General features: G+C 39.0%; 1 protein-coding gene across 1 annotated transcript in view; it reads left to right on the top strand.

The window, feature by feature from the left end:
- Window positions 1-4,093: 4,093 nt before the first annotated feature.
- The window catches only part of Kctd8 (potassium channel tetramerization domain containing 8), a 231,622-nt gene continuing 210,425 nt past the window's right edge, over window positions 4,094-25,290 (top strand). Inside the window, exon 1 of the mRNA XM_021163334.3 lies at window positions 4,094-5,959. Within this exon, the coding sequence (XP_021018993.1) occupies window positions 4,990-5,959 (970 nt within the window). The 5' untranslated portion in view covers window positions 4,094-4,989. The remainder of the gene's footprint in view (window positions 5,960-25,290) is intronic.

Below are 25,290 nucleotides of genomic sequence, written 5' to 3'. Positions count from 1 at the left end.
TCATCTCTTTTGTCCTATGTAGCTAAAATTGATACCCACAATGTTCTTAGAGTGCGGGCAATATGTTGATTTTTCTCCCATGGGCTTTGGGAAACCTGAGCCATTTTAAAAGGATGCGTAGAGTTAAGGAAGATGAAATTCTAGACCGTTTTGCTAAGCATCTTCTCAATCACTCAAAAATGTCCAAGATTGATGACATCCCATTTCCACAACCAGAATATGTACATTAAATATGCTGATTTGAAAATAGCTTGCAAATGATGTTATTTCAAATACCAGAAGATCACTTTTTAGATGCCATGGAATATATTAAAGGTTTAGCTACATCAAATCATAATCTATACAAACTTCCATAATTTTGATAGGTATTTACGTTCACCCTAACTTTGGATCTATAGAATTTCTTTTGTAAATTGACTATAGATATTACCTTATTAATATGTTTAATTAGAAATAATATATTATATAAAATGTGCCTTGGGCATAAGTAGCCTGAATTTACTTTGTATCTCATTTTAAAAGGGTTATTTTCTGGTGGAATTATTGATAGTCTCAAAACTGATATCTAGGATTTGGGAATACACTTGATTTTTGCTTGGCTCCCAGAATTCTCAAGATGCAGTAGAAATCGCTGAGTGTGTGGTTTCTTTCCCTTCTCATTCTCAGCTCCACTGCTGGAGAGGTGAGTCCTCTTCTTTTGCTATGGCAGAAAAATCCTTTACTTCTTACACTGCAGGAGGCTGCATCACAACATAGTTCCTGCCCTGGCTTTCTTTCTCACCCAAGAATAATGGTTGTTATTCAGTTGCCACTATTATAAAGGTTTATAAGAGGAACACAGATCATTTAATGATTTTATTATTTTTATGTCCCCTTCCCGACTATTTGTTTAAGGCAGAGTTTTAAAAATAACAACAATAACAACACCCAGCTTGCCTGAAATATTCCCTGTAGACCAGATGTCCTATGGATACTTTTACTTCTGTGCCTCCTGAGTTCTGGGAATAAAGAATATGAGCACGAGTGACCATATGGCTCTTACTTACTTTTGAATGTGGTCAGTAGAAACTTACAGTTCAATATGTACTTTACATGTAAGTATAAGACATAGTCAAAATTCAGCCAAAGGACTGAGCAAACAAAAACCAGCAAAACAAAACAAAATAATAACAAAAAAAAGAAATAAAAGAGGCCTATGGAAAAATCCAGTGAGTGAAATGGTATACACACTGGATATTGATAGGGAAGGATATGGTACTATAGAAGGTCTTCTTGATGATAGGACCACATTCCATCATGCTGTGTTGGCACACACACACAAACACACACACACCTTCCTTCATTAGTATATATAGTATGTTATTAATGGGTATATTTATAAAGTGTGGTGATGTGGTGATGGGGTTGTGACCGAGGGCCTTGTGCATAGTAGGCAATAATTCTATCATTGAGCTACATCAGTATCCAGTGCTCCAGCTTAGGTCCATCTATGTTAGTATTTAGCTGTTTCCAGCCCTTAGTAATAGATGTAACAATTGTGAGTAACTCTTGTAACCCTGGGTGGCTCCCTTGCTGCAGTGATAAGCCTGTGATCTTCTTACGCTTCCTGTATTTAAAAGGAACTATTTCAGAAATTAAATAACTTGCAGAAATTACAAAGCTGGTTAGATTTTAACCTAGTTCTATCTAAACCTCCTAGTTACCTGTTTATATTCTTTGTCTGCATCAAGGAAGACACAGTTCCTGCTTTTAACTTGGTTTCTGCCTGCTTAAACACAGCAGTTCCTTTGCAATTCTAGATCACCAATCACTTCTGTATTGTGCTGTGGAACAATATATCCTATATAGCTATTTGCTGTGCAATTGGACACACACACACTGGCTTGACTCAGTTGGTTTAAAAGGTGCTGGAAGCTTTCTCTGGCAGGGAAGTGTATCACTTACTTCCCTGTCAGAGAAATCTGATGCCCTGCCTTTGTACAGCAGCAGATCTTAAAGGACCCACCTTTTTTTCCCTTTTTTCTTTGATTGGTCTGGGGAACATTAATAGTGCTGGTAGTTTAGAAGGAAATGTGGTAACTGTTCACTATTTAGTGCACCAAATGGTTCATTACAATCTGGACTCTGCTTTTCCTTTTTTTGTTGAGTTTATTTTGACAAGAAATTTTTTTTTCTTTGTCTTGATTCTAATTACTGAGGACCACATCTTACTTATTTCTGCAGTTTCTGCACTTATCCTGATGGCCCATCATGCAGGCGATGAAATGTTCTTCCATTTACAAGCAGTGTATATTTCAAATAGAAAGTGGCTGCTTCCCTGGTGCTAGGCACCACCCTGAGGATCAAATAGTGCATCTGGCTGCCTGCCACACTTGCAGCCTGGCAGAGAGAGAAGACAGAAATCCAGTGCTTGTCCATACATAAGCACAGGGTCTGGTGGGAACACCTTGGTCAGATCATGGAAGGGATATGGATATTCTAGAGTAAGTAATATTTAAACTGGGAGGAAAACTTAAGCAGGGGGAAGGGAGTAGATGGAAGAAGAAAGGAGTTGACAGCAGAGAGCACATTGAGTAGAGACATTCCAATTTTTTATTTGTTCAGTCAGGAGTTTGGTTGGAGAGCATAGATGAGAAAGAAGGTACACAGAAGGAAGAGATTAAGGAGAAACACTCAATCAATGTTGAAGAGATAATTTTCAAAAGCAATACCACTCGCAATGAGATTTACTATGAATTACTAAAGTGATTTTACTTAGAGTATAAAATTCTGACCATCTCATAAGTTTGTTTTATGTAACACCAATGAAAACACATTTTAAGCTGATAGCATCGGTAATCTCTTGTTTCTGTGTCCATATTCATATTTGTATGTGTATCCATTTCATTAGAATGCAAGAGTCTGCACCATCCTCATCATTGGGGACATTTACTTCATGATAAATGGGCCTCATTAGTAGCAGTTTGAGGCTTTATTACTTATTCATCTATGAAAGTTATAAACGTTTCCTTAATTCATTTTCCAGAAACCATTATTTTAAAGGACAAATATTTTCTTATTCTTCAAGTGCGATAGAAGACAATGTACCTTTTCAGATTGTTTCCAAAGTTCTATTTAAGCTTTTAAGAAAAAAAAAAAAAAGGACTTAAATCAACTTTACTTCTCAATTTCATTTATCAACATAATTTGAGGATGAGGTAATATGTTTGACTAAGAGGAGTCAGTGAACATGCCTATTGCAAGCCTTCTTTAAAGTCTTAATCATTTGACAAAAGTATTGTGTCCTTTCATTGGTCCCTTAAGCTCAGTCTGCCTCAGGTAATCTAACTTTCAAAATTTGATGTAGCATTCTCTGTGGATGTGGCTTATAAGAATCAATGAATTAAATATAGCTTGTAATGCCCAAATAATAGGATATTCATCATTTATGAACATTTAAGGTTACATCCGAATCTCAAATCCATTATTATTTGGGTGATTTTGAGTGGGAGGAACCATAGTGAAGCATTTGGGGTGGGGATTATAATAGTAAAGTTTGTATGTAATTTTTATTTATAAATACTTTTGGAGCAAACTCCTTTGTGTCTCAAAACTCCATATTCAGTTTAGCATTTTGTAAGACAATGATTTCCATTTCTGGTCATTAAGTTACGCCCAGTGCTGGCCAGCCTGTTAGATTATCTAGCAATGGAAAGGACTTTCTCCTCTGAATCTCAGTCTTCTTTTTCCATCACAAATAGCGCTGATTTGCATTTGTGAGCAGAGCACTAGGGTTAGGGAAACAGCAAAGCATAAGTCATCCTCTTGCTCTGAGAGACTGCAAGGGAAATAGAGAAATAAACAGAAGATCAGGAGAATCAAGATTAGAAAAAATAAAATAAAATTGTCCCCTTTCTGTCTCTTCCTCCACTTCTGTGCATCAACTTTTGTGACCTTGGTTGCAGAGAGTTGCTTTGTTACTCATAGTCCTTTATTGCTTTTGTGAAATGGAATAAAACTTATGAGTTTTAAATCCTAACAGGATGTAGAATATCAGATACAATCACGTCATTTGATGCCAAGGGATAGGTAAAGGGGGATCTGGCTCTCTCTCTCTCTCTCTGTACACGCACACACACACACACACACACACACACACTCACACACACACATACTTTAAAGATACAATAGTTGGGATTCAACTCCACCTAGCTCACAGCCCCCAGCCCTTTAACAAACACAGCCCAAATGCCAGTATCTGTAACACAATAGCTGGGAATCCAGGTTATAGGCCCTCTCTTTGAAGAGAGTAAAGCTAGTTTTGATAAGGAGGAAGATAAGAAAGAATTGGGGGCGGGCTGCGGAGAGAAAATAAATGAGATTCTGTTGCAATGAAGAGAGTTGTAGTCCACTTTCTCTGGATTCTTTGTGTTGTCCTCTTCAGCTTTGTCCCATCGTGTCTCTCTCCTTTTGCCCCTGCCCTCATCCCAGTTCCCTACCTCTGGAGTCGCCAGGCCAGCCCCAGAGCCTATCCCTTTAAATGACAGCTGTGGCTCCAGTCCCAGTTCGGAGCTTGACGTCAGTGCCACCTCCTGGGCTGCTAGTAGTTAGCGCCGGCGCCGGCGCTCCCGGCTGAGGCGCGCTGGCTCGCCTGCAGCCTGGGGTGCGTTTTCTTCGCTCGGGCCCCGCCTCCTGCCCTCCCCTCGGAGAGCCGCGCGCAGCCCCCGAACCTCCTCTCCAAGTCTCTCGCACACTTGCAGTCGGTCACCCCAAAGGAGCAGCCGGGCTCGCTCGCGGAGGTCCATTCCTGAGAGTCTCTCCCCGATGGAGCTTGGGCGCCTCCGACGCCGCTGCTGCCGGGAGCCCTGAGCAGCGCCGGGTGCTCTGAGGACCGCGCCGGCCAGCCAGAGAGTGCAGGGCGACCGGGTGCACGCCGAGGACCCGGGACCTCGAGGCTCTGGGAAGCACTCCGTGCGGCTCTCCTGGGTCACCTGGCCGGTGGCGGGGACCATGGCTCTGAAGGACACGGGCAGCAGCGGCAGCACCATCCTCCCGATCAGCGAGATGGTGTCCGCGTCCAGCTCTCCCGGCGCTCCGCTGGCCGCCGCCCCGGGGCCCTGCGCCCCGTCGCCCTTCCCCGAGGTAGTGGAGCTGAATGTTGGCGGCCAGGTTTATGTGACCAAGCATTCGACGTTACTCAGCGTCCCGGACAGCACTCTGGCCAGCATGTTCTCGCCCTCTAGTCCCCGGGGCGGCGCTAGGCGCCGGGGCGACTTGCCCAGGGACAGCCGCGCGCGCTTCTTCATCGACCGCGACGGCTTCCTCTTTAGGTACGTGCTGGATTACCTGCGCGACAAGCAGCTGGCACTGCCCGAGCACTTTCCCGAGAAGGAGAGGCTCCTGCGCGAGGCAGAGTTCTTTCAGCTCACCGACCTGGTCAAGCTGCTGTCGCCCAAGGTCACCAAGCAGAACTCGCTCAACGACGAGGGCTGCCAGAGCGACCTGGAGGACAACGTTTCCCAGGGCAGCAGCGACGCACTGCTACTGCGTGGGGCGGCGGCCGGCGCGCCCTCCGGCTCTGGGGCACATGGTGTCAGTGGTGTAGTTGGTGGTGGCAGCGCTCCGGACAAGCGCTCTGGGTTCCTCACCCTGGGCTACCGTGGCTCCTACACCACGGTGCGAGATAACCAGGCAGATGCCAAGTTCAGGCGTGTGGCGCGCATCATGGTGTGCGGGCGCATAGCCTTGGCCAAGGAGGTCTTTGGGGACACTCTTAATGAGAGTCGCGACCCTGACCGTCAGCCTGAGAAGTACACATCCCGCTTCTACCTCAAGTTCACCTACTTGGAGCAGGCGTTCGATCGACTGTCTGAGGCCGGCTTCCACATGGTGGCGTGCAACTCCTCTGGCACCGCCGCCTTTGTCAACCAGTACAGAGACGACAAGATCTGGAGCAGTTACACTGAATACATCTTCTTCCGTAAGTTAGCAACCTAGCTACCTATGTATGCATCTCACACCCTTTCTCTGACATTGTTGACTGGAGGCGGGAGAAGTCCCCGCTGTGGCCCAGAAGGGATGTCCCCTGCCAGAGTACCCTGGCGGCAAGCCTGATAATCTGTACTAGCAGTTCTCCCCGCCAGCATCCCTTGAGCAGTGCAGAGCACTCATTCCTTCCTCCCCCATCCCTGAATTCAGGCTCTCTTCCTGAACTTATTGATTTCTGAGCTCTTGCCCCGCCTAGCCCCAGGAAGCTCTAGAAACTCTTCACTGCATAGGATTAAGAAGAGAGATGACAGTAGTGTGTGTGTGTGTATCTCTGTGTGTGTATGTATGAGTGTGTGTGTGTGTCTGTGTGTGTGTTTGTGTGTGTGCCTATAGGCCCTCCTTCTCTTGTTTGATGTGAGTTTAGGGGGTCAGTTTCTTTGATCATTTCTTTAAAGGGCTAAGTGGAATGGGGACAGCGCCAAGAAAAATGCCAAGATTAGCTCCTGTGCGGTTCTACGCGCAAGAGCTCCAGTTGCATGTGGTTTTGGAAGGACACAACTCATGAAATGGTGACTGTGCTTCTAGAATAGCCCCTCCTGAGAGCTGGCACATGAGGGCTGCTGCTGTAAAATGACCTCCATTAATTAGTAACATACAGGTTTTCCTCTGTCAACCACCCTCTAAGTAAGTACCCAATATTATGGACAGAAGTCAGAGAGGAGAAATGAGTTTTGGCTTCAGAGTGCGGCTCTCAGGATTGGAGAGTCCAGAAGGGGACAGACGTTTGCGTGCCATGTGTGTATGTGTGTGTGTGTGTGTGTGTGTGTGTGTTTACCTAAAGGGGTAGAGTGTTGAATCAATTGAGCTCAAAACCTCAACTAAACAGTTTTAATATGCAGGGGAATGTAGGTCTATATTGAATGGGGCTAAGATTCCAAGGTGAGCAAAGTAAAACTCCCATGGGGATGGAGGCAGGGAAATTATTTGGTTTGCACTTTCATTTGGCAAGATACAAGAAGCTTTAAAAGCCGTGTGTGTGTGTGTGTGTGTGTGTGTGTGTGTGTGTTGTGTGTGTGTTCAGCAGGGTGGGGACAGCACTAAAAGCCTCTAATGGAAGTAACCTGGCTCTCATTGTGTTTGCCTTACTAAGTAGCTCTCAATTGCAAAGCAAAAATGATTAATTTTCTACACTTGAGCAGAGAACCGGGGAAAGAGGCCTCTCCTTCTGCAGGTGCAGGGTTGATTGGCACACAATTCAGCGCGAGGATGTTTTTGGTAACCTTGGAGGCAGAGTGAGTGGCAACACTTTGCTTCTGAAAGTTAGGTGACATTTTGAGACAGTGTTGGAGTTCCTATGGAGAGCTCTGCTGCAGGGGAGCAAATGCATATCCACTGAAGAATACATAAAGATCCAACCCCATTTACTGATTTATCATTTATGACAGTCTTCCCACGCGGGCCACACTGGCCTTCAATTCTCAATCCTCCTGCCTCTTCTTCTGAAGGCTATCACCCAGTACTGCTGCTACAGGCCTGGCTCCCTGTTTTGTTTATCTCAAACACTCTGTTACACAGTTTAAAAGACCAGTATTTGGGAAAGCACAAAAAGGATGTTAATATTTTCTTGTGTAAAAGTAGCATCTCTTGCATCTACATTAAGCAATTAAAATATTTAAAATTAACTAAGGTCCTCCTAATCGTTGAGATCCTTATCAGGATTTGGATGCATTAAGGCTCTAAGTCAATTCATCAAGGATATGTTTCTAACCATTGTAGAATATGATGTGAAGTGAGTGTTTAATTCCACATGGTTAGTGTTCTTTTGTGGGTTGGTTTTGGTTTTGGTTTTATTACAGAAGATAAAACATGAGTGCTCTTAATGATTTTGTTTTTAATTGCAGGGTCAAATCAGCAAGCACTGACTAGACTGATAGAGATGGTTTTTCAGGAACACAGACACACAGACACACACACTACCACCACCACCATCACCACACATATAAACACAGACACACACATACATCACATCACACCACACACACACAGAGACACACACACACACACACACATACACACACTGTTTTAAAACTTCTTGTATCTTGCCAAGCAAAAGTGCTAGCTCAATAATTTCCCTGCTTCCATCCCTACCTGAGTTTTACTTTGGTCACCTTGGAAGCTTAGTCCCATGCAATACATACCTACAACCGCTACATATTAAAACTGTGTTTAGTTGAGATTTGAACTCAGGTTGATTCTACATCCACTCCTTTAGTCTTGAGCAGTAGTTCATGCTGGTCTCCTTACACCGAGTACAGAGACTCTAGGCATTTACCAGCATATCTGGCTAAGTTTAAGTGATGATTTTATGGAGTTATGTTTCTTAGTTTCTTAATTTCAGTTGTTCTTATTTTGTCCCCTAATAAAGGAGAAGAAAAGGAAACATTACAAAAGAGAGAATACAGTCTGTCAATTAAGGCAAAACAATGCCACTCAAATAGCAACTTAAAATTAGAAATTGCTAATTTAATTTTAAAAGATGATTTGAAAATCACCTAAAATTTAGTGTCTGTTGCATATGACATTAAATACAAATCATATTTCCATATTATAACAACTACCACTTCTTGAGTGTTCACCTTCCCGATGAGCTCTGAGATTGTCTCATGACAACCTGAAATTAGAATTCTTAATGGATGACCCTAATTTAGAGAGAAAACTACATAATTAAGTGTTAAAGTTTGCACTCTGGAAGTTGTGATACATCCACTGTTCCACCACATTTATTTGTCATTTTTTTCTGGGTATAGCATTTATTTGAAATAGTGTGTTTTGCACTGTTGTGTTCTATCTGCACAGATTATTTTGAGTTGAGATCATTTTCACTATTTGAAAGTAACCATACATTATAGTTTCTTTTTTTCCTATTTCCATTGTTCTGTTTTGACAATGCCAGAATGAATGATATCTATCTATCTATCTATCTATCTATCTACATATTATTTATTTTTGACAGGTCTGTATTGGAAAGGGTTATCAATGATAGTCATAAGTTCCAAATTATTGGATGACCTGATTTCTGTTCTTGTTTTGATACAGAAAAGAGCAATGACATTTTATACTTATTTACTCGTTAGCACAATTCTTCCACGAAAGTGTATAACATACATTTATTTCATGTCACATGTAAAGCATTTTTAACATGTCTTTTGAGTTTAAGATGCTGGTGAACTTAGTGTTTTGATACTCCTTCAAAGTAATAAAACACTAGTTAGCATAGGGGATTTAGTGTTCCCTGTCTATCCTAAATTTCTGAAGAGCAGAAAGAGGGTAGTAAATGATTCTGTAATCCTGAATACTGTTATTTCCCAAATGTGTGTGCTGGGCCAAACTATGTACTTGTTCCTGCTTTAGTTTCTTTATCTGTATAATGGGTTTTGTCATACTTCCAACTTTATGGAATTGGAGAGTCCATGTGAAGCCCTTATTGCATCAGAAATTGACTCAACAAACATCATTTGCTACTAGTATGTAAGTCTATTTTGCCGACAGTAAGTAGGCTTTTACTTTTTATAGGAAGTATAGTCAACCACATGGATTATTAGAAAATTAACTTGAAGAACAGCACGCCAAATTTTTGTACGTTGGCAGTAAGAATTTAAATATTCCTTTTCAGGCTGCAGAGGTGGCTCAGTGGTTAAGGGCACTGGCTGCTCTTACAGAGGTGCTCTGCTAGCACCAACATGCCAACATGGCAGCCCACAGCTGTCTGAACTCCAATTCCAGGGGATCTGACAACATCACCTGGATATACATGGAGACAAAACACCAATGCACATAAAATAAAGATAAATAAATCACTAAATACTGCTTTCTTGGAACTTGAATATTTCAGATCACCTAGATGGTCCCATGATGTTCTCATATTCTGTCTAGCAGTTTGTCGTTATTACTACTAACTTCTGATGCAGGGTGAAGAACTGTTTTAGGATCCCTCCTTAGGACTTGAAACCTCAGCATTATTTATCTTATAAATGCCACTCTTATACTTAAGATAATGAGTTCAGATCCTCATCACTATAGACAAGCTATTAGACATTAAATACCAGCTTGGTTGGGGTACAAGAACGATTTTACCTCTTCTCATTCTTAACTTATTGTTTATAAAGACTTTTAAATATAATGCAGCATGTACCATTATGCTTAAGTTTCTTATTACTCCTCATACACTGAGGGTGATTGACCTTTCTTGGGAAAACCAAAATAATTTACTGGGTATTCTGTTTTGTTTTGTTTTATCCTGTTTTGCTTTTTTTTTAAAAAAGCCACTAGACAGGACAAAACGCATTCTGCGCTATACTGTAAAGACTCTCTCTCTCTCTCTCTCTCTCTCTCTCTCTGTATGTATGTATATGTGTGCTTCAAAGTAGCATTATATTTTGCTTTATTACTCACAGTGAGAATAGTGTACATATATTCTTTTCTTGGTAATGGTACTTGAAATATTGGATTCCCTATGTTGCTTGGGTTGTAAGTGTGATAGGTATGTAGGTCCAACAGCGTAGCAGAGAGAAAGTGAAAAAAATCACTGGAATGCAAAAATTTGGGAAGCAGTGTGGTGTGATCCTGACCAGTGTACAAGGGAAGCAGAGTGGCATGATCCTGGCTGGTGTACAGGGGAAGCTGTGTGGTGTGATCCTGGCTGGTGTACAGGGGAAGCTGTGTGGTGTGATCCTGGCTGGTGTACAGGGGAAGCTGTGTGGTGTGATCCTGGTGTGATCCTGGCTGGTGTACAGGGGAAGCTGTGTGGTGTGATCCTGGCTGGTGTACAGGGGAAGCTGTGTGGTGTGATCCTGGCAGGTGTACAGGGGAAGCTGTGTGGTGTGATCCTGGCTGGTGTACAGGGGAAGCTGTGTGGTGTGATCCTGGCTGGTGTACAGGGGAAGCTGTGTGGTGTGATCCTGGTGTGATCCTGGCTGGTGTACAGGGGAAGCTGTGTGGTGTGATCCTGGCTGGTGTACAGGGGAAGCTGGGTGGTGTGATCCTGGCTGGTGTACAGGGGAAGCTGAGTGGTGTGATCCTGACTTGTATAGAAGGACTCTGAATTCTTATTTGTGGCTTTGTTTCTACCCCAAAGTTATCTTCTTGATGATACAAGGCTTTTACTTCCAGATTTTCTGTCTCCTGAAGTTTTAGGGGAAGAGTTGACTTTTCCCAAATAGGACCTGTAATAAATGGAACAATTACAACACCTAAGTGGGTATTTATACATAGTAGTACTTCCTGCAACATTCCTTGTGCTGGAAACCTGCTTCAGTGAGAACACTAGTGGAGAGCAGCCACCTAATACACAAGGCTGTTTCTGTACTGGAAACACTTAACATTTAAAACATTCAACTAAGAAAACATATTTCAATGTTGGTTGGGTTCTCAGAACCTTAATCTACAAGTGAAGAAAGCATGTGTTAAGTGTAATAATTTTTAGTCTGTGAAAATTTTCCTTAAAATTTAACAAATATATATTTTGTGCCTTTATACACACACACACACACACACACACACACATATCATATTTATTAACAGTTTCAAATTAACCGTAACAGTTTTAACAGTGAATTTGTATACTGATATAATTTTAAGACCTACTTTTAAGGCACTTTATAGTATTTGCTCCATGTAGCAACCAGAAGCCTACAAGACATGTTAATAGCTCCTCAAATCCAGTGCTTTTCAATATTGAGAGGTTGCAATTTTAAAAGGATATGTGTGTGTGTGTGTATCCTCATAATATATATATATATATATCCTTATAATATATATTCTTATAATTTTCTTAAAATTAAAACAAAATATTTCCCATCTTTAACACTGTGAGAGGGCACTAACATCAAGATTTCTAAACAAGTAATATTTACCTGTTTGACAAATTACATATTTAAATAGTGACCAATCAATGGATTCATTTTTATCATTGTAAATAGAACATACTTTCTTAGAAAATGACAGAATGAATTATGTGTTAACTATGGAGTTGCTTCTGAGTTGCAAATACTGGTTAATCCTGTGAAATTATGTATTTTGTATAATTGGATTAAAGAATGCATCAAATACATGTTGTGTATTGAGACTGGCTTTCAGGAGTTTTGGAAACTAAAGAGGGTAACAATAATAATCTGAAATACTTGGAAAACAGAGTATCAAATTAACCTGAACAGGGGATTTAAATACAGATATAATTTCTGAGACCTCCTTTTAAGGGACTTCATGTTTTTTTGCTCCACGTAGGAAACAGAAGCCTGCAAGACATTCCTATAGCCCCTAGAATAGGGGGAGGTGGTTATTTCAAATGTTTTTTTTTTTTCAAAATGTCAGTAAAGATTAGATGAGTTTTATTTCTCAAATTCTAGTCACTTCCACGGAGTATGTGCCAAGTGCTGACCTGAGGAGAAGATAGTTGGTTTCTCATTCCCACCCTTTAAACAGTTCTCACTCACTTCTGCTTAATGTGAAAAGAAGAAGAAGAAAAACTTTCCACTTTTTACCCATTTTCCCATTTAGTTTTAGACGGAGTCAGTAGTGTGTAACTCTAGCTGTCCTGGGACCCTCTATGTAGCCCAGCCTATCCTCAAACAGTGTAATGTTCCTGCTCTCTATCTCTATAGTGTTAGTGTTGCAAACTCGGGCCACCACAGCCAGCTAGTATTCATTTTTTTCTCCCCCTCTCCCCTTTCTCCCACTCCCTCTCCATCCCTTCTTCCTTCCCACTCATAGTCTATTTTCTCCTTCCTCCCCACCTCTCCCTTAACCCATCTCCCTCCCATCTTTCTTCGAAAAACCCACACATTTTCTCTACACGAGTTAAAGCTGTAGCCCCTGTGCAAGTTTCTAGTACTGGACAAACATATAGTTTGTATTTCAACAAGAAAAGCCATGAAATATTCTGTACTGAACTTTATTACTTGCAAATTTATTTCCTAATCCTTGGCTTCTCACCAGCCCTTCTCGTCTCATAGTTAGGAAATATGGAGTAAATCCTGATTGCACCTGGGCTGTCTTTGCTTCTCTTTTCTTTCAGTGTGCAATAATTGTAGATCCAAAATTGATTTTTCTCACGTGTGGAATCATCTCTTCTTATGTTGGTGTTGCCCAACTGTTTCTCTTTTCCTTGTGAGATTTTATTGTCACAGTCTTGTGTTCTTAATCCTCAGTAATATGGGCAATACCAGTGTTTAAGGATTTAATAAGTGTCTGGTGTCTGAATGACTGTGTAGGTTAGAGAATGGGCTAGAGCTGTTAGAGATCCCATTAAGATATGTACTAAGTTTGGGATTTAGTTTCCTTTCAGTTTAAAGTACACTCACTGAGCACCTAGCAAGATATATCTGTCTACATTCACAAATTTGGACTAGAAAGAAAACTTGCCTTTAAAATGATCGTATAAAATTTTATGTAGGTGTGAATTACATTACAGGAGTGATACCTAGTATTAGTATCAAGAGGCAGGAGTAATTTAATGAGTACTGTGATGCACTATAATTACATATAACTATAAAGAATGAAAATAAATAAAATGTCTACTGTAGAACAGACTAGAAGGGTCTTTTATATTAAGTTGTTAGAATTCTAAACATATAAGGAGTGTTAGTTATGTTTCTGTTACTGCAATAGAAAACACAACCAAGCTAACCTTTAGAAAGAAGGGCTTCTTTTCTAATTTATGTCTCTGGTAAGATAAAAAGATGTTACTGACAGAAAGTATGTCAGCAAGCAGCTAGCATGGCTACTGGTCAGAGCTGAAGGCTCCCATCTTGATCCTCAAGGAGGAAGCACTGAGTGAACTGGCAACACCCTGTGGCTTTTAAACCTCAAAGGCTGTCCTCAGTGACATACTTCTTCCAGGAAGGTCACAAGTTCAAATCCTATCCAAATAGTAGCATCAACTGGGTACCAAGTATTGAAACACCTGAACTTATGGTGGGCATTATCATTCAAAGTACCACACAAGAATGCACACATACTTCTTTTTTTCTTTTGTTTTCCTTTTCTTTTCTTTTTTTTGAATTTATTTATTTTTTGACAATTTTTTATTAGATATTTTCTTCATTTACATTTCAAATGCTATCCCGAAAGTTCCCTATACCCTCCCCCTGCCCTGCTTCCCTATTCACCAACTCCCACTTCCTGGTCCTGGCATTCCCCTGTACTGGGGCATATAAAGTTTACAAGACCAAGGGGCCTCTCTTCCCATTGATGGCCGACTAGGCCATCTTCTGCTACATATGCAGCTAGAGACACAAGCTCTGGGGGGTACTGGTTAGTTCATATTGTTGTTCCTCCTATAGGGTTGCAGACCCCTTCAGCTCTTTGATTACTTTCTCTAGCTTCTCCATTGGGGGCCCTGTGTTCCATCCTATACATGACTGTGAGCATCCACTTCTTTATATACAAATTGTTTGTGGGGAAAAAAGCATGAAGAGCAGAATACTAGTTTTAGTGCAAGGTTAGAGAGATGGCTCAGTTCTCAAGAGCATGTGTTGCTCTTGCTCAGAGGACCTAGGACCCAGCACCCATATGGTGGCTTATAGCAATCTACTTCATTTATATGACCTTTAGCTTCCACAGGCACCAGGCACTGTACCTAACATAAACACACATTCAGGAAATATACCAATATACTTAAAAATAAATTATTAAAAATTTAGTTTGGGTGGAAATTATAATCAGAAAATATGCATCTATATTTATCCTACTTATGAATGTATGACACTAAACAACTCTACATGGCAGTCTACTCAGTTTTTAAAAGGTAATTAACAGGTACTGGTGTTAATGAGAAATATAACATCATCAATTTTGCCCCTACCTATTGACTTTGTTTTGAGAGAGTTAACAATGAGAAGTAGATGACAATGATGGTATTCATTTTGAGGCATCTGATAGGATTACCATTAATTTTATGCTTAGTCACTAGTTAACAATAGGATAACACATTGTCAATACTTAACTAGGATAATATTCCTAGCTCATTGTAGCTGTTATCCAATCATAGGTGCTTTTATATATATATATATATATATATATATATATATATATATATATATATAAGAGGTACTACACAACAGATATAAGAAATGTAATGTTGACGTCAGTAACCAGAACAGTTTGAGATTTTACCACTTACTTGTGTTAATTCAACATTCTCACTGGTTACAGTAACAAACTTTGACTATGGTATTTATATCAGATTGCTTTTCCGTCCATTGACAATTGCATATTTTATAATTTACAGGACAAGATAATCACTCAGAAGCAATGGGAGAAACTGTTGGCCATTAGAAGTAAATAATTAACACCATGAGTGATTTAATATTTCATAGATACTCTGAAAACTACTGGCTCTGTTTTTTGGATATTGGAAAAACAATTTATTTTCCTTCCTGAATGAAATGTGAAGGAAACAGACATATCCACTTTATAGGTTTGTTATGATGGTTAAAAGAAGTAATCTATATAAAACACATAATCACATCAGACATAAATAAAATGCTCAGTAAGTGTCAACTATAGCCATTTGTTAAATCCGGAGCCTTCAAATACATAGCCAATCTCTTGTATCTGAAAAGTATTCAATAATGTAATTGTTTTTGAAGATGGAAAGTAATGGCTACTCAAAACTACCTAGGAAGGTTCTGTCGTCATGAGTGAGTTTTATTTTTATACCACCTATCTACTATTTACAACAAAATTGTAGCATGTTCCTAAAACAACTTTATCCTACTTGACTATTTATTGCACCTGAGAAAAATGTATTCTTCCATGTCTCATGCTGGTGTTGGTCAATGTTGATATAATTATTAAAAGCACTAGTTTGAGCTGGAAAGATAGCTCAGCCTTTAAATGCTATGGATCATAATCAAAATATAAGAACACTAGTTTTCAGGAAAATTGCCTCAACCTATGAAGTGTATTCAGGTGAAGCACATCTTACACACATTCTTTTATTTACGTTTTTGTTGGAAGTTTTCAGCTTCAGTTGTCAACAGTTTTATGCAAGAGACACTTGGACTCAAACATTCTGCAGAGTTCGGGCATTTGGCCAAAATTTAAGACAGCATTTTAAATTCAAGCACATATATTTTCAATTCTAGGAGAGTGGTTAGCTGTCAGCTCAATCAGTTCCTATTGAAACTCTCTAACACACTCTGAATATATGCCTTCTAGTCACTGAAATCCAGGTATTTGAAGAAAGCAGGGAAAAGTTGGCAGACTTTCAGGCATAATTGTCTAAGTCTATGACCTTGTTTCTTCCAGTTGGTGGAGACGGCAGATAGCACTTCTCTTGGCAGGTGGAGGATAAAGATTCAGGAATTCAATTCCACAGCAACATCCATTTTTGATAAGGGAGTGGCTTCCATGGCAACTGTACAGTGAATGGTGGAGGACGGTTGAATGTGGTTGTGAATTATTGGTGTCATCTCTATATCGGCTTGGGAGTGGAGGAGTCTTTCATGTAGATCCTGATTTGTAATAAAAGTAAAAGATAACAGAGTCTTTGGACTTACAGCGTTGATTTTCATCAGTATGCAGATGTCTTATTTTGTGTTCCTTTATTTTTCTATATGTCAGTTCTTAGTACAAACAATAGTAGAAATGCATCTTGTTTTTCTTTTCTTACCCATATAGAATGCTGAAAATAGGCATTAAATAACAGCAGACAGTATCTTCCTATTTTGATATATCTGTTATTTCTTAAAGGAAATGTTTAGAGCATATTATTACCACCATAACATTATTTAAAGTGTGACAACCTTTCAGAACTAATTCATTTAATGGCTTGAAAATTCAGAAATGTAAAAGCTACTAAACTAAGAGAAATTCAATAGGCTGGTTTTAAGTTATTGAATTTACCAAATATTTAGTCCTCTTATTCCTTTAAGGATTCATTGATAGATAGATAGATAGATAGATAGATAGATAGATAGATAGATAGATAGATAGTTTTAAAATCTCAAAGTTAACTTCCAGTGACATACCTCTTCCTATAAGGCTACATCTCCTAGTCCTTTTCAAACAGTTCCAGCAACTGGGAACCAAGAATTCAAACCTCCAGAATGAATAACCATGCATTTAAAAAATGTGATGGCATGTATAAGATTTAGCTCCTGGCTAAAGACTGACTTTATTATTTATTAATTTTTGGACACATGAGTGTGTGTGTGTGTGTGTGTGTGTGTATGCATGTGAGTGTGTGTGATTGTGTCTGTGCCCATGGGGTGTGTATGTGTGTGGGTAGATACATATGGAGAGAGAAACATGTACATACTTATACAAATGTTTTGCCCAAGTGTCAGGGTAACTCATTACATCCTTGCAGACCACTACAAACATGTCTATTGAAGAATGGCTAAACAATGGGCAGTTTATGTACTCAAATAAGGCATTACTAACTTTTTGACAAAAATTTAGAGAAAAATGAAGGATTTTTCCCTCTAGTGTTGGTCTTTCTGGTCTCTGAATTATATTTGAATTGCTTACTGAGAAACTTTAAAATATACAATAGTAAAATCTATTAAAGAGTCCAGATTTTTGGCATCATTCTAGCTGACACTGTCTCTTACTCAGAAACAAATTCTAATGTCAAATTAAGATAAAGGTTTTTTTCTAGTTATCTCTGACAAATACTCTATAATGAAGATGAAGTTAGATTTAACACTATATTCCAGGTAGCCTTTTAAAAATTATTTCAGTCAGTAAATCTATTGGATCACATTACCCTGCTTATGAGAGTGACCATAGAGCTTTCCCGTGTAACAGAAGAAAATAACCTTGCTATAGTTGTTAATGCTATTGACAAGTGGATTCAAGAATAAACATGCCTGAAAACCTAGGATTAAAGGTTTTGCAGCTTAGTCTATTCATTCCCCTTTTTGCTCCTGCTAGTTTGATGAAAATATCAGTCTAATAGATGTTAGAGCCATTTGAATGTTTAGAGTCTTCATGCTGTACAAGAATTTTCACATTGTAAAATCAACAGTTTTTTCAAGCTGTCTGGATTATAGCTGCTACTACAAAACTACATTTATTATTATACTACTTTGGTCCTTACCTTCATACATGTGAAGCTTACTAATATCCTGTGTTTGCTAAACATAAAAAGATAAAAGATTTACCCACCATTTCAGCCCAGTCACTATACTCCTGGGACTAACTGAAGCACTTTTTTGGCACACTGTGTACATTGTTTTATAGATTGAGTCATAACTTCTCAAGAAGACAAGCCAGAGCCCTGATTGCATGCTCTACTTGCTCTGTACCTTGTCTTATAGTGGCCTTTACAGGGTTACAAGTAAAATGACATCACTATGATGGGCTCTCATGTATCAGTGCTGATATCTAAAGGGGGATTTTGAATAGAGATTAAAGATTCTTACATAAGCACAGAAAGAGTGACAACTTAACATGAGAGGAGAAATATTTATCATGTATTTACAAGCCAGAAATGCCAATATTGATTGACAAGAAACAGAAGTAGGAGAGAAGAGAGATGATCCAAACATGCTAACACTTCAGTTTCAGACTTCAAACATTGAGAAGTGTGGAATTATATTATTCAGGTTAATTATTATTATGTTATTTAATTAAAATTCAATTGCATTATTAACTTAAGATGTTTCATTATGCCAGTCTTAATAAATAACTCCAATGGTTTTAAGATGTTTATCTTATTAAAAGAACTTTGCCCAAAAAACTAAAAAAAATAATGTTTTCTAAAATTTCTATATTCAGTGGCCAGTTACATATAATAAATTCAATTGTAGCTGGCTAAAGCTCAAAAGAATGCTTTAGACTAATATATTACGGAAGTTGGGAAGACTGTACATTTAAAATAGAGTTATCTACGGAGGGGATTCTTGTCAAAGATTCTAGAGTCCAGAACTACCTGTTGTAGCTACTCACACATCCTGGGCCTAATTCAAGTCACTCAAAATAAGATCCTCAATATAGTTCCTGGCTCCTCCTATGGCTCATCTCACAATGATGTCAAGTTATGGAATTCATGTGTGTAACCCCGGAGACAAGAAAATATGTGAAGTAGATGGTTAAACCGAGACAATGGCAGTGCACACTCATGCTGCATGGTGCTCTTTACATGAGAAATTCTTATGTCTATAAACATTTTCAACTTTTATAACATTTAGCCTTATCACTTCATTATATACAAACAATTACATAACATACACGTGTGTATCTACATGAAATAGCAATTCTTATATATTTCATAAAGATCTTCATTTGTAAGTATATGCTTGGAAAAAATGAATGTGTATTTTTAATTTGTCTTTCTTATATTGGTAGTTTACTCTTGTTTTCACCTACATTGAGTGCTTTAAAATATGACTTCTTTATTTTAATGTACTCATCTAAAAGATTGTTTTAGCTGGTGCATGTTAGAGCATCATCTGTAATTGGTCTGCTTCATGATGCCTTCATCTGGTCATATGGGATCCTCTGACTATATGTCTCTGATGGGAATTGCTGGGCTTCAGGCTGTGTCATTTGTCTAAATGCTGCCAGGGAGCTATGTGAAGAATGCACAAGTCTGCATAAAAGCATTGGTGTGTGTGTGTGTGTGTAGCCCCTTAAGCCTACTTCCCATCTTCACCCAGCTCAAAAACTCAACTTCAAAATCATTGCAAATACAGGCAATGTTTCTTTATGAATTTAAGATTTATGTTTTCAATTCCTCATAATGGATGGATATTAGGTTTTGATTCACGATCTCTGTAAATTAGCATATGGCAAAAAGTTTTTGCAAGGATCTAGCCATCTATTTTTTGGGGCTACTTTGTTCTATAATACAGTTTCAATTGAGAGTCATCAAGATGGCTCAGGAGATAAGAACACTTGCTGTCAATCCTCTGATGATCTGACCTCCATCTCTGGAATCCAAGTGGTGGAAGCAGGAAACTGATTCTATCTGCTTTTCCTCTTACATTAAGTATGCCTTGGTATGTACATGCTCGTGTGTATGCAACTTCCCTTAACCTCAACACTAAGGAATTCATCGTGTTCATTCCTTTTCTATTGCTGTGACAAAATACAACAACTAAGGCAACTTATAGAATGCAGGAGGTTGTTATATGGCGCTGTGCTTTCAGAGAGATGAGTCCCTCACCATTTCAGAGGGGAAGCTTATGGCAGCAAGAGCCGGGCAGAGCTTCAGGAAACAGCTCAGACCTCACACCTTTGACTGCAAATCAGAAACAGAGAGAGAGCAAACTTGAAATAGCGAGTCTTTAAACTCTCAAAGTCCACTTCCAGTGAAGTACTTCCTCCACCAAGGCTAGGTTTTTTAAGTGATCTCAAATAGTGTCTTCTGAGGACCAAATATTAAATTGCCAGAGCCTGAGGTGGGGGAGGGGCATTGTCAACCAAACTATCACGTTCATAAAATAACACAAATAAATAAAAATACATAAATAAATATAATAAAAACCCCAACAGCAGCAATAGTACCACCATTAACATGTCCCTGCTTTCAACCACAAACTGAACTGTTTATGCAATTACTTGCCTCAAGTTTCATCTGCTTGCCTTTATCTTCCTGCCAAGTTCAGCGTGCTATCATGTGAGGTTCCCTGTAGAGTGATCATCGGTGACTTCTGCTAACATGTCACATGTCTCCAATGTATTCAATAGGCATTGTCAAATAGAGTCCCATTGACTTTAGTGACAGCTTTTGTTCTGAGAACGGGCAAATGAAAAACTCAGAAGCCACAGATCTACACAGTAAAAGCTGCTACACAGACAGGACAAATGTCCCTTCCTGTGAGACAGTGAATTTCTTGTTAAACCCGGGGTCATAGTGCTTGATGCTTACACTGAGTACCCGCCTTGTCTATTGCTCTCTGTGATTCCTTTAGCTTTCTTTAGGGAAATTCTTTCCTGTTAGCTGTCCTCTTCAGCAGTCACCTCTGAGGCACATTGGGCATCATGGCCTCTTTAGAGCTACAGAAATTTCACAGCTCACTTCACATGTTTGTAGGTCAGAGGCTTTTGAATTGCTTTAAGGGCTAAAAAGCCCCTTGTTTCTCATAGCCAGTCTTTCACTTTCTTTTGCAAAAAATTAATTCCTGTAAACTCTTGGAGCACTCCTGGACAGTTTTGAGAGCAAATTAAGCAAAAGCATCTTAATGATGTTTTGAGAGGTGAAGAATCCTTTATGCCCTCTGCGAGTCAGTTATTTCTCGATTTTAATGTAATGGCTTAGGGGAAGGTGCCAGCTAAGACAGCAGGGCGTGGCCTTTGTGGGAAGTAGCTTCGCAGTCCCTGCTAAGACTGCACTTTTGCAGGCTCCTTAGGTTTCACGGTTACCAATGCTTTGTTAAAAACATACTATGCAAATTAAAATTAAAACAAGCAAAAAAAAAAAAAATAGAACAGTTTACAGCACTTTCCACAGATTCACCTCTTAGACTTAACAGTTATCAAATCACAACTCTATCTTGACTTTGCATTCCTGACGATGTTAAACTAATCAGAAAAAAAATGTTATTTTACTCTGACATACTCGAACATGTGAAACACCAGTATTTTAGAGTGCCTGGCTAGACTTTTTATATGTGGTTAACATATTCTATAGTGTGCAGTGTCTGGTTGTCCCATTTTTAATACTACTGAGATTTATCTAAGTTATTTTTGTAATGATACAAAATTGCCTCAATCGAAAGTTATATTGGGTCTACAAAAATGTGGTTTATTATGTTCTATTGGGTGAAATTTTATAATGAAGAACTTTTTATAATGAATTACCTAGAGTGTAGTTTATAGAGTAAAGTCAGAACAAGAGACAAAGTCTTATTGCTTATATTTCTCATTTAATCCTCAGATAATTGGTCACATGTAGAACCTCATCTTTCCAGAGTCGGGAAATTTAGACTTCAGCTACCTAGCTGTTTTTCTACTCATTCCTGGATCCTAAACACTGCATCTCTTTTGAATATCAGAGCATCTGAAAGACAACAATCGTATTAAAATATATATAATCTCATTCATATTTATGCATATCACGATCCTGCAAATACAACATGATATAGCTTTCTGATGGCATTTATTCATACTGTGTTGCCAAAAACTAAAATCACAACTCTTACTTCAGACAGGACAATCCATAGTTTATCCTGGAGCCAAGTATTAGTGAACATGGCCTGGGAATGCAATTTAGGTTGTGTCAAGATCCATGTCCCAATGCCATAGTTCCCATAAGGCTTTATAGAAATAAACATTGTATTAACAATACAATTAGCTGACCCAAAGATGTGGGCAGTAAAAGGCTGCTAAAGGTTAAGGATTGCCCAAGATAATTTGGCTCTGCACTTGCCACAGTCCAATCTTTCTGCATTGTTGAAATGTTAATCACTCACACAGCCTCTGCCATCACCCCTTCATTCCAGGAACTCCCATTCAAAGTGCTGTGAATATAATGGTAATGGGACTAGTGATTTGACTCTTATCACCTCAAGGTTTCTTATTTGCAGATTATCAATGTGAAAAACATATAGGAAACACAATCCCAGTTTGAGCAACAACACCACCACCACCACCACCAAAATGCCTGAGGAATATTTATTTTACGGAAAAAGCACAAATTCATAGTAGGTATAGTGTAAAGAGTAAGATATTGACAATCTTGAGATGTTGACAATCACAGTGTAGTTTTATTAGTGCTGCTTAGGGTTTTAGCAATGCTTGGAGAAACTTGGAAGATCTTGGTTTACATTTTGTTTTATTATTTTTTTGTACTGGTTTCATGAAAGTCAGACGAATATTTTTAGATTGTCTCCACATTTTCCATCTCAAAATGATCTGAGAACAGAAAAGATAACCCTTGTCAAGTATCTTTAGCATCTCTGGTGCATTATGTCAGAACCAACTGAACAAACAGACAAACATTCTTAAATTGCCTTGAGAGAAATACAAACAAGAGGGGCTACGAAAATATTCTAGTTAATTGTTAATATATTTAAGATTCATAAATTTATATTCTCATTGGTTACCAGTGAGTAACTTTAACCAACATTGTTTATAACCTTAACTCAGTTAAGTGCCATATAGAGGCAAGATAACAGTAATACTCCATTTTTAAGACAACACAAAATTACTAAGCCAGAAACAAAGGTTTAGGATAACCATATTAAGGAACTATATTCTGCATCAGCACTGGCCTGCTTTTGTTGTAAAGTCTTACATGTATCTGGCATTCAGTACTATTTCTTGATCGAAGTAATGAGAATTGGTTCTATTAGCCAGGATTTTAAATAAAACTAAGTCTGTGGTTTCTCTTATTAGATCTACTCTGAAAACTGAATTCACAGTGCTTATTCTGCAAAGCCTTAAAGTCAGATTTCCTACTCAATCGTCACCTGTGTAATAGTCGAGCAGAGACACCTACTGAGTATATTTAAGGAGAGTTCAGCACCAAACCTAAAGACTCCATTCTCACATAAATCTCCCATAGTTCATAACTTTGTGACTAGGTAGTTCTATTTTTTCAAAAAGCTTAGATTTCTGTGTTAAAGAGTTATTGGATAAAATCATATCATTTCAGGGTGTTGCTCTGAAAGCTTTAATAACCTGATAGAAAACACATCGCAAGGACTTGATTCAAGCATGATTCACATTAAGGTGAACAATTTATGTATTTATTTATAACCATTATGCTAAAACAGAGAAGAAACTCATTGCCCGAACTGGATGGATGGTTCCTGGGGAGACTGTGAGAAAATTTACACCGCAAATTGTTAACTGCACTGTGAGCATCTGTCTGTGTGTGTGTGTGTGTGTGTGTGTGTGTGTGTGTGTGTGAGAGAGAGAGAGAGAGAGAGAGAGAGAGAGAGAGAGAGAGAGAGAGAGAGAGAGAGAGAGAGAGCACTAGCTAGTTCACAATCACATGGCCAGCCTGATGAAATGGTTTCATTGTGATCAGTATCAGAGAATGTGTTAGGGTATGGGGAATTCTGGAAATATATAGAGAGACAAGAAGGCATAGCACATTAGATATTCATCATGTTTTCAATCTGAACATGATGTGTTCCAATGTACATTTGCCAGTAGTAATTATGACAGCACTGTAACACACAGAACTGTGGGAACTCAATTTGTTTAGTGACTTGGGGGCTATTGAAAAGGTTCAGGGTAGAGATGAACTAAGCCAAATTATATCAGTGACAATAAGGAGCAAGGGATAATTTCTTCTCTAAAGGCCATGTATTCAAAGGATTTTAGGGAGGAAGGAATTAAATCATCAGGAAATTTGCCTGTGATTCCTTCACTAGGTTTACCTGGAGTTGCCTTGAAGAAAGGGAAGGAGATGGATGATCATTTCTAGTCTCCTTGTCAAGTGGCCAAGTGAAAGATGAATATTTCTCACAGGAAGAGACCTAATCTCAGGAAGGTCTTTGCCAGATGACCCTGGCTGAAGTCTGACATACAGTAAATAACTACAGAATCTATGATGCAAAACTTAGGGGATATCATATCACCTATTCATCTTCTGGGTGTATGAATTGTAGAAGCTTCAAGATCACACACTCCTTTACGTGTGAGGAGATTCATAAAACATCTTATTATTTTCCACAGATTCCTCACTGAAAACTGTGAGTCAGGCATTGACTGTCCAATGAAGGACAGAAAGAACAGGGGAGGTATTAGGGATGGTCCAGGCAGTTCGTGTTTCAGCTCAGCCTCCATATTTTCTGAGACTGTGCCTCACCTTGCTTCATTCTTCTTAGAAGTCAATATGTAACTCAACCTGTCCTCACATTTATGTCAGTCTTTCTGATTTTAGTCTTTATACCTCTGGGACACCAGATTTTCATTGTTTGAAGTCATTTATGACACATGGTGCTCTGATTTCTGATGTCTGAGATATTTGATTCAGTCATGAGATTTTAGCACAAACTTCCTGAGTGAGAAGAGGAGAGGGTAGAAAAGAGACCTCAAGAACTATTGTGGGGGCTCAGCAGTTATGAGCACTGGTTGCTCTTCCAGAGGTCCTGAGTTCAATTTCCAGCAACAACATGGTGGCCCACAACCATCTATAATGGGATCTGAAGCCTTCTTAAAGCACACAGGTGTACATGCAGACAGAAGACTCATACACAAAAAATAAATAAGAAAATATAAATAAATACTTATGGTGGAACTGAAAATGCTTATTTTAGAGGGAGAACACTGAATGAAGGAGTGTTGTGGTAAATCTCCAACCCAAATATGCACCAGCAATGAAAACACAATTCAATCAATATGAACACGTGCCGTACACCT

Source organism: Mus caroli, unplaced genomic scaffold, assembly GCF_978045245.1.
Source record: "Mus caroli unplaced genomic scaffold, Mus_caroli_1 scaffold_4, whole genome shotgun sequence".
Taxonomy (NCBI): domain Eukaryota; kingdom Metazoa; phylum Chordata; class Mammalia; order Rodentia; family Muridae; genus Mus; species Mus caroli.
The sequence above is the reverse complement of the archived record's forward strand: the minus strand, read 5'-3'. Positions and strand labels throughout refer to the sequence as shown.